Source organism: Cyprinodon variegatus, unplaced genomic scaffold, assembly GCF_000732505.1.
Source record: "Cyprinodon variegatus isolate N-32 unplaced genomic scaffold, C_variegatus-1.0 Scaffold195, whole genome shotgun sequence".
NCBI lineage: Eukaryota > Metazoa > Chordata > Actinopteri > Cyprinodontiformes > Cyprinodontidae > Cyprinodon > Cyprinodon variegatus.
In genome coordinates this window covers 370,182-386,967 of record NW_015150648.1, presented here as the reverse complement: position 1 = coordinate 386,967, position 16,786 = coordinate 370,182, and the positions used below count along the sequence as shown (strand labels likewise).

The 16,786-nt window shown below is 37.1% G+C and overlaps 1 protein-coding gene across 5 annotated transcripts in view; it reads right to left on the bottom strand.

The window, feature by feature from the left end:
* Positions 1-16,786, bottom strand: part of sipa1l2 (signal-induced proliferation-associated 1 like 2) — a 127,598-nt gene that overhangs the window by 46,966 nt on the left and 63,846 nt on the right. For all 5 annotated transcript variants that reach the window (XM_015379581.1, XM_015379583.1, XM_015379585.1 and 2 more), the window contains exons 5-9: positions 15,169-15,343; positions 14,965-15,068; positions 11,839-11,996; positions 10,688-11,264; positions 544-818 (exon numbers count right to left, since the gene is read on the bottom strand). In XM_015379581.1, the coding sequence (XP_015235067.1) occupies positions 544-818; positions 10,688-11,264; positions 11,839-11,996; positions 14,965-15,068; positions 15,169-15,343 (1,289 nt within the window). The remainder of the gene's footprint in view (positions 1-543; positions 819-10,687; positions 11,265-11,838; positions 11,997-14,964; positions 15,069-15,168; positions 15,344-16,786) is intronic.

Genomic DNA, 16,786 nt, shown 5'->3' with positions numbered 1-16,786 from the left:
ATGGGTGGATGAATGGATGGATAAATGGCTGGATGGATGGATGGATGGATGGATGGATGCATGGATGGATGGATGCATTGATAGATACATGCCTGGATGGATGGAAGGAAGGAAGGATGGATAGATGGATGGATGGATGGATGGATGGATGGATGGATGGATGGACGAATGCATGGATGGATGCATGGATGGATAAATGGCTGGATGGATTATTGGATGGATGGATGGATGGATGGATGGATGGATGGATGGATGGATGGATGGATGGATGGATGGATGGATGGCTGGCTGGCTGGCTGGCTGGCTGGATGCATGGATGGATAGATGATGGATACATGGCTGGATGGATGGATGGTATGTAAGGACAAAAAGTTCTGTACATTTTAAGAATATGCTTTGAGGTTTTCTATAGAGCATTGTCTTTTATTTCTGTTTTATCTCATGATAATGAAATGAAAACAAATGTTTATGAAAACTTCTTTCACTGAAAACTGAGACATGATTGATGGTAGCGAGGCACAATTAAAAAGACCGAAAGCTTACCTTCGAGGAGTGCCGTCTTCGTGGGGCTGGATTATAACCACTTTGACTGTGATGGATGTGCGCAGGAGGTCAATCATCTGCTCGTGAGTGAGAGTGGCAACGGCCACCTTGCAAATCTCCACCAGCCGGCTGCCCTGTCTCAGCCCTGCCTTCCAGGCGAAGCCAAATGGCTCTACATCAGCAACAATACCCTCAAAATTGACGTGGAAACCAAGCTGACCCAGGCTGTTCCTCCTCAGTGTCATTTCTGTTGTTTCACAGCCTCTGGTGACAATCTGGAATCAGAATTTACATAAAAAGGGAAATTATTAGCCTCTGGACTGTACAGATCCAATAGGTTTTAGGTAGGGAAATTCCTCAACACCTGTTCAGCATTTCTTATGTAAAAATGAAAAACTTTGGGTGTTTTTACAGTTTTTCTACAGATGTACAAATAAAATCAATAGCAGGAATCAGTTTTCCATAAATTTGTATTGAAGCCCTCTGAGGTAAGTTTGTGAAAACATATTTACTGCATTTACACTTGCAATTTCCAAGCCATGCCACAGATTCGTAACGGGATTTATGTCTGGACTTTGCCCTAAATCCAGTTGATTGAGGTCACTGTCTATTCTAAAGCACTCGTACGCTTTTATCTAAACCATTTAATGGCCAGTCTTCCTTTATGTATAAGAAACCCCAAGGAAAGGTGAAGGTTTTCCCCAGCCTTTTCCAAATCTTAAAGGGTTTTCTTTCAGGACTGTCCAGTACTTGTTCGCTCTGTCCCCCTAAAGAAAAATAAAAGTATTCCCACATACTGCCCCCCCTTTTCAAAGTGTTTTTTTTTTTTTTTTGGTGCTCATTCAAAAAGATGAAATAACTATTGAAAGGCTAGCCTTTAAAGTATTTTAAGATATAAAAGAGATAATTTCTAAACAAACAATAAAGCCTGAAATAAGCACAGAGACACACGTTTCTGTATCTAGAATATAGTACAATGTCTATGAAAGCTGCATGAATAAAACTCTAATTGGCCTCTGAGACACCAGAATCTCCACAGGGTTTTATTCATGACTCAGAGTTTATGTCTGAAGTGGCCTCTGGAGCCCAACAGTTAAACACAAACATAATCTACATCAGCTGCCGCCTCATTCTGTTCATATCCAGCATGAAGTAAACAAATTAAAGATGCCACCTTATTTCTGTAGGGCTTCAGACTGCAGTCAGTTATGACACCTAATCCATGAAAGTTTGATGGACAATCCAAGCCTGTCCAATGCATGTCTGGAAAAAATTAAAACAGTCATACACTTGCGTGTGAATTAAGACTTGGCTTGGATAGTTTGCTTGGTAATACCCTTTTCTAAAGGTTCAGACAAAGTTCACCCAACCTACTTTCTGCTGCTTGACTATCTGTGTAAAAACAGAAACAACAAGAAACCAATCATGAACTGACAACAATTCAGAATGCAGGTTAAATTCTATTAAGCTGTGAAATGGTATAGCAATAGTGGACAATGTTGAGCAGTTTTCTGACAATCGCTTAGGGTAAGCTAAAGAACCGTAGACTGCACGCAAAGAGCTGTAATCACCCATCAGATTAGTTTTGGTTCAGTTGTCGGAGACTACCTCCATTTGCTTCAGAGTGGCAGTTGGCTGCAGCAACACATTAACAGACTATGGGCCATCGACAGTCCACACAGGCTCACTATAGCAGAAAAACTACAATGCTGTTTGACAGGAAACCCAGAGCAATAATGATAAACAATCATACAATAATTGAGTATGCAAAAATAGAATTAGCTGCAGTTTCCTTTTATAGTAAAAACACAACCAAATGTTTCTGCTGCTATTAAAAGTGGAGGAAATTGACTTTTGATGCTTTCAGAGTAATCGGCTCCTTTTTGGTCCAAAAGCAGAAATATAGGTTTGAAAACTGTTCCTGAAAGGAATTGGAGTCACACTATTATTTCCTTGACGGTTTTGATCAAAACTGCAAAAAAAAATGTTGTTTTTTTGTTTTTGCTTTTCACAAAACTTGAAAGGCATTATTTTACCAAAAATGGATCGAATAGCAGCATATTTTATCTGATGAACACTCTTCAGACAAAGGGTAGGGACACACTGCACATTTTCAAAAATGTTCTATAATTTTCTTGTAATAAAAAAAAAAAGTATTTTTCTTATTTCATATAATTTTTAGGGGGGAAAAATGCTACTTTGCTTTAAACATACTTTTGATTTGATCTTGAATCCCATTTTAATCAGCTGCCAGTAGAAAGCTATCATCATTTAGAGAAATAAAGGCTTTAAAACATAAGTCTGTGTTTAATCTACATATGCCATTCCATAAAATTAATTAAATAACTGAAATGAATGAGCATTTCAATCATTTTCTTATTTACTAAATTCATAAATAAAAGCATAAACATTCAGCACATTTTTTGGCAGACATCTTTTCAGGTCAAACCCAAAGATGTTGCTCTAATAACAGATGACTTGAAAATGCAGCTACTGTCAGAAAGAGGGAAACATTAACAGCCTTAATCCGAGTGATGGTGGCTCTTATCCACACAGAGAAACCTGACAAAGCCAGCTCTGACAGTGATGACACCATCTGTGGAAGCATATTTCATAAACCCGGTGAAAACCTTGTCATTTCTGGTAATCTTCAAAAAACTGAAAGATGTCTATCAGGTTAGGGTCACATGTTTCCCCTGTGCTGCAAATTTGACTTTTCTTTTTTATCAGTCAGAACATATTAAAGCAGCAGCGTCAACTGGGATGAAGCAGGGCTTTGTCTAAAGGCAAATTCTAAGACATCAGAGTTTAAACTGACAGTTATAACTACAAATGGTGCTGATTAGCACTGATTTATGTGGTTCACAGACTGACAAAAGCCTCATCAACAAATGTGAGTTTTTTTGAGTGGTTCTGAACAAGGGTTACATATTTCTCATTCAGTTTTCTCTTCTGATTTTTAAATTCTATTTCAATTTCAATTTATTTTTAGTATTGTCAGTTAGTGTAGTTTAGTTTTTTTTAAAATGCATAGTTGCAGTTTAGTTTTTATTAGTTTCAGTTATACAGTTTTTTAAAGTAATATGACTTACATACAAGTAAAAAAAAAAAAAAAAAAACTGAAAAAAAATCCAAAATAGGGGCAGACTGATGCAGCAACATAAATGACCTGACTGCTGTACCTGCCATCTGCTCACATAATACAGTAAAATAAAGCTAAAAAAGCGACCGGAAACTAGGTCTCATATTAGTGCAGAATTTAAGCGGCATAAACAGAATCTAAGCAGACTCTCTCTTAAAGGTATAGTGGAGGATGTTCTTTTTCTGGATGGACCATCTAAATAAGTGGTCCTCCTACTTCAGGTGATAAGCTTACTTAATGCCAGTGGAAAAATTAGTAAGCTTTTATAAGTGATGCAAACAGCAACTTTCAAAACATGCACAAAGAGAAATGGACTCATGCATGCTCTAGCATGTGTTTAATATGTGTTCCCTGTCGGGAGCAGTTACAGGGTTGAGCACGTGCATTTGTTTTTTTTAAAGTGGAGAGGGCCGTCTTCTAAAATTCGCTAAAATCCTCGACTATACCTTTAAAATTCTGTTTTAATTAGTTATGTAAACACAATTAAAGTTTCAGTTAGTTTTTGGTGTTTTTTTGCAAGTTGTGGTTTTAATTTTTAGTTTTAGCTAATGAAAATGTTTGTTTTTTTTTATTCTAGTTTTCATATTTCATTAGTATTAGGTAACGATATAACCCTTGGTTCTTAACGGGTGTTTTTTCTGCTGCAGTCTCGAACCTCATTAGCCTTCCTGATGAGTAAAATCCCTAAAATAAATGTATATAATTCAAATACATCTATTCAGTATAGATCTTATTATTGATTTGAAGAATGGTTTATTTGACATGAAATATTTCCTAAGTCATTGTAACCCCTGCTGTGAATCATTCATAGCACCATTTTCTACAATAACACAGTATCTTTCTATTTGTTAAAGATTTATTCTTTTTTATTCATTATTTTCATACAGAGACTTAAACTCGGCCATTTGTTTGCCACAAAATGTATATTAGCTGATAGATAATGCCATGAAAGAGGGTTAATTATCTGTCTGCTGATCCATATTGATTAGACATTATGATTTGTAACATTATTCAGGAAAAAAACTGATTACCATCCATTTCCATTTTACTGGCAAAGGCCCCTAGGGCTTGATTTACAATAAGCCTTTTTAAATGTAAAATTAAGTGTGACAAATTTATCAGATTTTGGATTGCTGCATTAAAATCTATCTATCTAGTGGATTTAGAGAGCTGGCTTCTTTTTAGCACAGGATCTTAGCATTTCTTTGGCAATCTCTCCTCTGTTAGACTTTTGTGAAGTTTGCAAAAAGAAAGAAAAAATAAATAGCATGTTTTTTCTAAGAGTTCAAGATGTCATTTGCTCTTACAAAGTTCCCAGGACCTCTGGAAGAGAAACAGCCTTGCAGCCTTCTGAGTATTCCACCATACCCAATATTGGACATGAGGTGCTTTCCCACTTCGTATGTCCAGCAACAAATCCAGTCGGAGTGATTTACTGAAAAGTTTAATTTTCGTCTCGGTTGAACGAAGCATATAGTTCCAGTTTAGGTCCCAGCACACTTTACTAAAAGCCTTTCAATAATCTGCTTTTATTGTATTTAAACTGTCGGCTATAATTGAGACAAGATGCAAGTCTTTGCTCTAGTTCTTTTGTAGTTTTACTGGCTTCCCTCATCACCATTCCTCCTGTGATGGTGGCAAAATAAACATTGGTTCCTGCACAACTAAGAGTGGCTTGTGGCTAAAAGAAATGTGACTCTGTACTTTGTCATATTTATACCACATCTAAACACGTGGAACATAAACTTTCTAATCAGGTAAGAAAATAAATAAATAAATAAAAAATATACAAGTATAACATGAAATAGTTTCATTTACATTTGGTGTACAAATATTTTGGGTGAGTTAAAATAAGTTTGGTACTGGTATTGTTTGTTTATGTCCTTTTGGCTGCTCTTTTTTCCAGGGGTCCCCTGCATTCAAGTCAATAACTAAAAACCACTAAAATATGTTAATTTTTTGAACTAAAGACAATACAGTATAGTCTTTCTCAAATGTTTTACATTCTTTTACCACCGACTGAACTGTAGAAAACTGCTCTGAGAAGAAAAAAAAGCATGACTGAGTGCTAAAACCTGCAGCTTTAAAAGCTTAAAGAGGATTAAAATAATCTGAGGGGGATAAAATAATAATTCACAATAAATAATTTATTGTGAAATGCTCATAAGTCATTCAACCAAGGGGTCAAATAGTTGGGGTGTAGGGTAGTGGTAGTTTTGGCGCCCTACTCTCACAGACTGTTTCCCATCTGATAGATAATAATTTAAAAACAGGAGCAGATACACTTAGCATATCCAAATTCTTCTTTTCTGTGGATGCATGTAGTGCAGAAAGAGACACACCACAAATAAACCAAGAAGCTTGACATAAGGGAAAAGAAAACAGATGAAAAATATAACCGGATGCCAAAAGGACTTGTCTAATAACAGTCAAACATGTGGCCACCCAATTCAGGAACACCCCAGGGGAAAGGGCTTCTTTACAAAGCTTTTAGTTGTACTCTCACACTGAGCTCCTCTGAATGTAACAGTGGGCAATCTGTTCGCTCTGGTTCGCATTACATCACTAGTCCGGCAGCCTGTAAATCCTATGGGTGAAACGGGACCTGAGTGAACCGCTGGGACTTTTACAGACACCACTGGGACGACGGCTGCACGGTCAACTCTGAAAGATACGGCTAGGCCTACCGCTGCTGCTCCAAAGCCTGTCTACTAAAACCAATTCAGAGCTTCTCCTGCAGATCTTTTTTTTCCAGATATATAGCAGGATAAAGGAGAGTGAAGATTAACATAGTGAATGAGAACGTAATCTCGCTAATCACAAATGCTAATATAATCTCGCTCTGTTCTTTCTTGTGAAGAGTTGAGCTGACACTGAAAGCCACTTGGGTTTTTCCAAGATTAATCATAGAAAATACTTCAGATTCTTACAGTTTTTTTGTCTCTTTTCTTATTTTTGACATTGTTAAGAAATGCAAAGTTTTATCAAATCATATTCAACCTGATTTGCTGTCTAAGCTCTACAGAGCATTTGAACTTATTGCAGTATGTTCTCAAAAACAATTTTTTACCTGTAGAAATGGTATGTATGGTGCTAGGAAATAAATATTTGCCACACACAATTTTTTTTTTTTTACCATCCATAAGATTTCAATATGAAACAAATCCTATGAATCCAAACCAACCTACTGCTATTTAAAAAAGCATTTAAATTAGGAATTCATTTTTAGGGATGCACGATATTGGGATTTTGGCCGATATCCGATATTTTAAAACTCATGTAGCCAATAACCGATACCGATGTTAAAGCTGGACAAAAATAAGTAGTCATTGAAAATAGCAGTTTTGTTATCCATTTCTGACACTTAAAATAATATACTCAAATATATTTTCATATGCTGATATCAAATTGATTTTTTAAAACGCGGTATCGATCTATTTTACTTTCAAAATCTCGTGAAATTTCATCGTTCTGTTACAAACTCTCGTGATATTTTGCAAATTCTTGTGAGATTTTGTTAGTAAAATAGATCGATACCTCGTCAATATATCAACATATAAAAATATGGCAAAATTTCGTAGCATAACGATGACATATAGCAATATTTCATTAGTAAAAGAGATTGATATTGTGTTTTTAAATGGCAATATATCAGCATATGAAGATATTGTGATATTTTAATGTATCAATATTTTTTCCCTCGTCTTTAGAAGTTTTTAAGTCTGTAAAAAAGAAGTTTTTGAGGAAGAAGAAGAAGTAGTATTTTTTTTTTTGTTTGTTTGTTTTTTTTAGACTTTAGAAACTCAGAAGCTGATCAAATATCAGATTAAATATCGGTGGGGTGGCCGATGTCCGATATTCAGTTTTAAGGCCGATACAGGCCGATACCTGGAATTTGCTGCAAAATAACATGAAACTTAGTAAATTGGTTCCTTTGAATACTTTTAAGCTGAGAATTAGATGTTTTGAGTTAGACTCCCTCACATGTCAATGTTTTAATTGAAATTTTATTGTAAGTGCATATTTGGCTTTTATGTGTGTGTGTTGTACGTATGTAATGATGTGATGTAATTTTGATGCCTATCTTGGCCAGGTCTCCCTTGCAAAAGAGATTTTTAATCTCAATGGGTATTACCTGGTTAAATAAAGGATAAATAAAAAATAAAAAAATACTGATAGGGGGCCGATTATATCGTGCATCCCTATTCATTTTAACATACCACAAACACAGGGTTCAGTTTCACTAGCCGGATAAAGGTGTCACAACTGCCTAACTGGTATATTCAGGAAATCCCTTAAATAGTGACTGCCAGACAGCATGAAGTAGGCTACATGATCCAAAGAAATTCGATGCAAACTCATTAACTTTCAGTTTGAAAAAAAAAACAACTCACAAGCTGTTCTGAAGGCCTTGTGACTCAGAGAGGAAGAACAATTATCCAGAAATACAGAAAACAAGGAAGAGCGAGGAACATGATGACAAAGCTGGAGTTGTTAGGAAGTTATGATCTCATGTGGAAACATAGCACAGCACCGCAGAATAAGAACATTGTACCAAAAGTCAAACTTGGCAATGATAGCATGACGGTCTGAAACTAATTCACTGCTTTAGGACCTGGATAACCTGCTGTAATCAATAAAAATCATCCTATTTGGACATGCTGCTAAAGTTTTATAACCCTTTAATGTAGCTTAATTAAAATAATCCAGCAAAGAATGAGTGAAAATTCAAAATTTAAAGCTGGATGACACAACCAGCTGTTAGGTATAAGGAGTGAATACTTTTTCACAAAGGGCATGGTTGGTTTGAATACATTTTCATCCTCTGTAATAAAAACATAATCTTAAAAGCTGTAACAACTGTTGTATTCTTTGACATTTGAACTTTGTACTTTTGATATTGATTTGAAAAAACAAAACTTAGACATATTGAAAATATTTTTAAAGGCACTGGGGAGTCGATCTACTGTTAGAAACAGAACGTAGACCGAAGGTGACACATGTCTTTACCTCATTCTCACCACATCACCCAGAAGGGGATGTAGCTCTTCTTAAAAGAGGGGATACGATGACTTGGTGGGAAGTTCATAAAGGGACTAGAGCAGTATGAGGCCAAATGTCCTCTATTTTTAGTCTATTTTCCACTTTTTCCACTCCTCCCCTTTTTAAAACTGGGTTGGTGTCCTCTTTAAACAGCCTCACTCTGTACCTGCACCCACACATCCCCCAGTTCACCAGTGGTGAAAAATAGTGTCATTCCTAATCTTTCATTCAACCAAATGAGTCGTCAGCTGCAGGATGTGGGCGCCTGCAGCTTTTTATGGTAGTACAGATGTAATAATATTCCCTAAAGGTTCATTCCCACCATGGTGAATTGTGGAGGAGGGATGGGCCGAAATAAACGACATAAGCTGGGAAATCTACATCCTCTCTGGAGTCACTGTCTAAAAGCCACAGACAGTATTCTCTCTGTATGCTGAGGGAAACCAAAGCTAAAGAGGGGAAGTGTAGAATAGGGTTGCAACACATATAAGGCTTGACAGGAAGAGGTAAGGTTGAACAAAGTAATAACATTGCTCAGCTATTAAGGAAAACAAAGCATTTGGTAAAAACAAACGGTGTGGGAGAAACTGAAAAATGTTCAGTTTCACCACAGAGACCAAAGTTATTCCAAAGGAAAACCACTTAATGTTGAGGGAGTCATTTTTCCACGAGGCCTGAGTGTGAAAGAGAGATTTACGGGACCATTTTGATGACAGACTGCCTCTTCATGTTTCACAGGAATAGAGGTTCCCAATCCTTTCATTCATTGCTTACTTTGACAAAAAACATGCAGAGGAAATCTTTCCATTGCTTTGCCAAACTGTTTTTTTAAACACTCAATCATGCAGCACTTAAAGTCGTGATTCTGACCAACATCCTTTCAAACATTTTACAGATTATTCAGAAATAAGAGGGTCTAAAACATTGCTCAGGTTGGACCCAACTAATATAACTACTGCAGGAACACTGAAAAGTTATTAAAGATATTTAAAATAAATGCAATAATATTAATATTGACAGTGAAACTAAGATAATCACGGCAAAAGGCTCAGAATATCTCAAATTCACTCATCGTCAAATCAGTGAGTAGTAAACTAAGTGTTGATAGGTTACAGTTATGGAGCTTAACAAGTTCTTGATGGGTTAAGAGGCCTTACATTTATCCATTTTTGTATAAGTGAAGTGATTATCAATATGTTATGATACTATTCAGAAGGATTTTTTTTAGCTGCAAGTGAATGTTTCAGTTCAAAAAATAAATGTCAATTTTAGAAAAAGCTAACATGATCAAGTACAGAAGGCAATTGTCAAACGAACACTTAATTTAATAAGAAAGAAAAACTGTATTACCTGTTATTAAAATCAACATTTCCTTAAACCACATCTAGGCCTGATTGCTGTCTGACTAATAGAATCAAGAAATCAGAAAAAATATCTTAAAAACGTATCAGATCCTGATTTCAACGTTACGGTGTAATTTAAAAAAAAGCAAATCTGAGGAAATCCTGCTGCAAATAAAATCTTATTAGAGTAGTTTATTGTCCTTTAAGAAATGGCAACAAAGAGTCAAATCTATCGTAAAAAGCACAAGTTATTTGTTTAATTTACCTTATAAGTGTTAGTTATAAATGGGCTGTGGGTTTGCACAAAGAAATCACTGCCTGTCATATCACTGCATACGACTGGAGAAGGATGTTGAAGCAAAATTAAAGCCCACAATAATCCAGACTCCGTAAATGCAGAGTAAATGACTCCTTTTGTAGCAGGGTTGTGCTGTTTTAAGGCTGAATATCAGACTTGTACTCACTGAGATTTTTATAGGGTACAAATTCAGATTTAAGCAGAAGGCAGGGGATTAAACATGATGAAGAAGGTCTTTTACCTCCAGATTCTAATCCAGCAGTGTTAAGACCTCTAAAATGACTCAGATTATTATAGATGAGTCTTTAAGGGTATTACCTCTAGTCGTTGTACCATCTCTCTGATGTCCTCCCCGCAGTTGTCATGGGCAGACAGCATGATGCACTCCCCACGCTCATAGAAGATTTTAATACTCATAATCCCAGAGGTCCATCCAATGACGTCACGACACGAGCAATTAAACACTACGTTTTTGGACTCCTCTTCAATGAGCACAATGAACTCGTTGGAAATGCCGAGCAAGGAGTCCACGTCTCTGGACTGCCCAAAGTCCCGGGCGCAGACGCTCCAGGTAATGGCTCCCACACTGAATAGATGTGCCTCCTTCCTGGCTTTTACTTTCTCCTTCTTCTTTGCTCCGAGGGTAATGAAGCTGAATTTGACAGCTGAGTCTATAGTAGCCGTGCTGACAAAGTTCTCAGCCAAGTCCTTCAGATACTCCTGCCGCGTTCGAGTTGCCATGGCTCTGAACTTCTCCGACTTGTGAGCAGCATTCTCGCCATTGATGACCTTGGCCAGCAGGAAGTCCCTGAAAACGGCCGACTTTGGGAAAGTTACAGACTTGGGAATAGGGGGTCCGAATGGAGGCACGTCTTTGGATCTGGAGACAGCAACGCTGTGAGATAAGATGAACCATAACGTTAACAGTTAGGAAAGACTAAAACTGCTAACAAGTAGATAATGGCATGAAAGGGCAGTGCTTTCAGCTGTGAAATTGTAGCTCAGGATTTTTCTTTTCAGATGAGCCTAGAGAAATCTCCTCTTCTCTGTACAAGTCCCATGCAATTAGTGAAAGTTCTTTTTGCCAACAAACACACCTGATGCACGGTTCTATGTCATAATTACAAGGTGTCTCTGAAGATAATAACTGTATCATCACTGCACACATCAAAAAGAGCCTTGTGATTTGTGGATATTACAACAAAGCCATGACAGAAACCACAGAATGAGCATACCAAGCTGTTATTATTATGCTTTCAAATTTAATGTCTTCAAGCACTTTGGCAAGAATTCCTTTTTGCAAAGCCCTTTTCAAATAATAAAACCCATCTTCCTTAATTGTCATTCTTAGTACAGAGTTCAGCTCTGCACAATTTCTCTTTCTTTTCCCCCCGACTCCTCTCCTTATCTAATAAAATAAAGTATTTAAGAGGTTCTTTTCAGGCAAAGTGCAAGGTTGTTCCATCTACCTGTAGCAGACATTATCGGTGCAGGGGCTGTGGACTCTGACGATGACGAACACGTGTTGGAACTGAGAGCGGATGTTTTTGGGAGTGAAAGGAAGGGCCCCGGGCTCCTGGAAAACTATGGTGACGATGTCGTTGCCAATATGTCTCTTCCTTAATAACTACAAAAAGTAAAGAGCAGAGAAGAAATAAATACAGTCATTATTATCAAGTAGTAAAAACATTACATTTTCCAGACAAAGTCAAAGTAATGATGCAAATCCTGTTATTTTTGGTGGTTTTAAATAAAAGTTCTACAGCGTTTGAATTTTAACATAAAAGTGGTTTTCTGAAGTAATCAGAGTAACAAAATTGGATAATGGGTTTTTGCAGTTTTTTTTTTTTTTGTCTTAAATTGGAAAAAAAATTCAAGTTGGGAAAAATAAAAACCTTATTTTCCTTAAGAACAGGTTTCAAACTGAGACAATTGTCAGTTTCTCACCAGCTCATAGCTAAAGATGAACTGCTAAGATAATTCTTTTAGTGTTTGAATACATAAATGTAACACTGCCTGTATTCCTAAGATTGTATCATAACAACAATTCATCTGATGGGCATTAGTCAAATGTATTTGTTTTGTTTGTCTTTTTAACTTAAAACTAGTGCATAGTTAGGTTAGGTTTTACATCACTCCAAAAACCGCAATATAACTGCTGAATGCTACAAAAATACTTAAGTCAAATTTGTTGTTATAAACTGTTTACTGGCACTAATTACACTTTATATCTCATTAAATCGTTCATGCACATACTGAAGCTGTATGAACCCTAGTTAGTGAACTGGCTCCTTTGGTGTTTGAATACATAAAGCAAAGCAATCAGAGCTGTTTGTTTTCATTCCTAAGTACAACAGAGAAAAGGCACATCCCAACGGCCCACCAACTTGTAACTGAAACAAAGCTGAATTCACTTTGATGTATTTCCAGAATCCAGCTTTTAATTTGAGGGATAAATGTAACACAACACAAGTAGGCAGCAAAATGTGTGTTTTCCTGACAATTAGACAGTTAAATAATCCCAATAATTTTCTAAATTCCAACTAATACATGGTTGAGTTTGGTTTTATGTCCTCCCTAGAACAAAGTTCCAACTTAAAAAAAAAGACTAATAAGTCCAATTAACACTAGCCTTTTAAATCTGTACCAAGATCAGTCTGAGCACGATACCAAGATAACTTTTGGGCGTAAATGGAACGCAACTGAACCAGGCCGTGCCAGAAACAACAGAACCGCGATAAATCTAGTACTAGTTTAACAGTAGGGCTCGGCGAGGTTCAGTTGTGGCTTGGTTCTCTGATAACAAGGGGCGCATGAGCAGACCGAGTCATCTCCAATTTACAGTCAGCTGACTCTTTTTGCGGGTTTTCTGCCGTGTCTGGTTTTGTAATTCATAGATTTCTCACCTGTTCACAACATGAACTTCTTCTCAGCCTATTGACAATAAATTGCATCAGAAGAGCGTAGTGCGACCTGGGATGATGTTGAGGCCGAGGTTCTCATTGAAATTTGAGCAGAGATTTCTATCCAGATACATAAGTTTCTGAATGTTATGGTTGCCGCCATTTTTGTTTGGGTAATTCCCGCCTTGAGAGCTGTAGTATCGTGGACTGCCGTTAGTAGTAACTGTGCTAGTGTGATGTGTAAATGGTTGTAAGGGAACTGAGCTCGGCATGGTTAACTGATCCAACTTCGGTCTGAACTCTGCACAGATTGGTTTCAGAGGGGTAGTGGAAATGAGGCAATAATTAACCAAAGCATGGATCACAATCAAAGCTTAATTTACTGTCATCCAGTTCAGCTCTTATACTTGGAATTCTTAAAAAAAAGTCTCAATTGTTCTTCTCTTGTTCTTATTCTAAACTTGACTTCTCATCATTTTGGTTGTTTTCTTCTTACTGGTTTAACGTTAAAACAAATTAGCATTTGACTATTGAGATATTATCACCCTACATCATTTACAATAAAGAACACTCAGTGAGATGCATTTCCAAGCACACCAATTACAGTCTGCGATTCCAGGATGTCATTATTCTCGGTCTGTACAGAGTTAAGAGAAACAGCCGGTGTGCATATAGCTGGAATTTTCTTTAACAGGAACTAAAAGAGTCAGATCAAATTTCTCTTGTTGACTTTACTACTTGTTTAAACATTCTTGCAACGGTCTGAGAAAGTTCTTGCTCTTGTTCTGAGATCTTTATTTTCCTAACTTTGTGGCACGGTACTTTAGCAAGTGTTGTATTGCTGTGCTGTAGAGGTTTTCATATATGTGCTAACAGGTCTCTTTTGTAAATGAGAACTTATGTCTCAGTGAGAAGATCTGAATAAATAAAGGTTTAGTTTATAATAAAACACAGCCATGACCACATGTACAGTTGGCCTACACAAAGACTTAACCTCATTACGTCTGGAATGTCATTGCCAGAGAGAGTCAGAAAGAGCCCAAAATAAGCAGGATTAGAGGGTACAGGGGTGAAATGGGATAGATGAAGGGCTGAGTAAAGAGTGCTGGAAGATTACCCCCAAGGATTAAATTTCACTATACAATACAAGACAAAAAAAAACTCCCAATGCTACCAATAACTCGTCTTAGGTGCAAATGACAAACGGGTTTCTCCCATATAACAGTCCTCTCCATCATTTTCTACTACTTGGAGTACATTAAAAGTAAATGCATTAAAAAGCTTTATTTAAAGGCCCAGAAAGCACTTCCATACATTAGCAGAAAAAAAACAACGCACTGAAACAGTCATTTATGCATCACTAGCCACCATTTCCCCATCAACCACGACATTCACTTAATCCCACTTGTTCACATAGACAGAAGCTCATCTAATACAGTGGCAGGTCCATCCCGTGAGGAAGCACTGATTAAAATCCTTCTATGGGGCACCGTCTCCATGGCAATGCTCGTGTTTTCAGCTAATAGGTTATTACCATGGCAAAACGACTCTCCCGGGAGGACTAGCAAAAATCAGTATTGGAAGATCCTCTCAGAGAAGCTGCCCAGGGACTAGTTACAACCATTATCTGGCGGTTTGCATGGAAAAGTGCATATGTTAGGATCGGCTAAGGTTCTAAACAATGAAGATTACCTGCTGCCTGTTGTTGGGTGTGTAAGGGAGCATTGTGGACACATGAAACATCAACTCATAGTCCTTGTAGGTTGTGTACAGGGAGTGTGTTCCTGTTGAGTCAGCTGTAAAAGCGCAAACAAACAGCAAACATATTGATTGTTAAAATGTCTGCAGCAATTATTTATTGAAGTTCATTGTTTGCACATTAAAAGCAAATCTTACTCTTGTTATCCAGCTGAGCTCTGTATTTTGTGAAGCCCTTGAGGCGCACCCTCTGGCCAAGTAGATCCAGGAACTCCTCCAGCGCTGGTCCAGCGCTCTCATTGTTGTACATCTCCTCCTCAGTGCTCTGGCCCGCCTTGCAGTAAAGAACCCCCACCTTGTGCTGGAAGCTTAGCTGCAACATAAACAAATACCAACGAGTGAGTATCACTTCCTGCAGCTAAGATGTGGCTCAACATTATACGCTCAAAACAGGCAAGTCCCTACTTTCCACTATATTAGAGCTAAAACTTAAGGCCTTATAACCCTTTGAGTGGAGGGATGAAATCCCCTTTCATGAAGCCGGGCTCTAAGCTCTCAGGAGCTCTCTGAGCAGGGCATAAATTAAGCTGAGCTATTAGCTGTAACTTAACTGTGGAGCAACAAGGGATTGAATTAGATACATTGAGCAACAGACATGGATTTATGCATTAGATTAAACCAGCTTCAATAACCATTTGCATTCTTATTTATGTATTTATTTGTTTAATTACATTTTATAAAACCAACTTTTAATTTAATGGAGAATAGAAACATGCAAAATTAGCCCTATAATTGGTGCCTGTAGTCAGCTGTTTAAAGCTGCAGTTAAATACAAGATAAATGTAAACAAAAATGTTTCCTTCATTGGGAAAGAAAACAAATGATCTATAGACTGAAACCAATTTGAACCATCCTTTTCCCTTTTACAGGTTATCAGTTCTCGGTGTACTCCCCACACTGTTGTCATGGTGACTCCTCTATCAGCAGGTCGGCTCTATGCTGAAGCTCCCGTCGTGATGGGAAGCTATTATATCTCGAAGCTCAGTGGAAACTGCATGATGTGCAATGATGTGGTCTTTTATTTTTCATTTGGAATTATAAGGATTTACTTAACCTCTAGGACCTCTTTACAGGTCGGTGAAAGGAAGGACAATCTCATTCACCTTTTGTGCACATTTGTCTCCTGCTCGAAAAATTACATTCAGGACATCTAAAACTCAGGAGTCACCTACTTGCAAAACTATTCATACTCTGAACTTTTTCAAAAAGTTTTCTATTGGGTTTTTGGCTCATATGTCAACCAAAGTCTTGCATATTTATATCCCAAAAACAGAAAAGCATTACCGCAGCACAATGCTACCACCACCGTGTTTCACATTGTGATAGTCTTTTCAATATAATGTGCAGTTATAATTTTTTTCCCATTTAGCCAAAAATGCCATTTTTGGTCTCGTCTGACCAAGTCAAAATTTTCTACTTGTTTACTGCGTTTCTTATATGGTTAGTGGCAGACTGCAAACATTAGTTCTTATTACTTTCTTCCAACATTTTTTTCCCGCTATACTAAAATGTCATCTAAGCAGTGTGCCGTGTTCCTTGGAATGAAATTTTTTTAACTAATCCTCACCGAATAAACATTTAACACACAATATAATATCAAAATAAAGGTGTAACCATACTAGGATTAAATTGCACACAATAGGACAGTTTACTGACTTAAAAAGCAGTTCTTTGTCTGGATTTTATAAACACACACACACACACATATATATATATATATATATATATATATATATATATATATATATATATATAT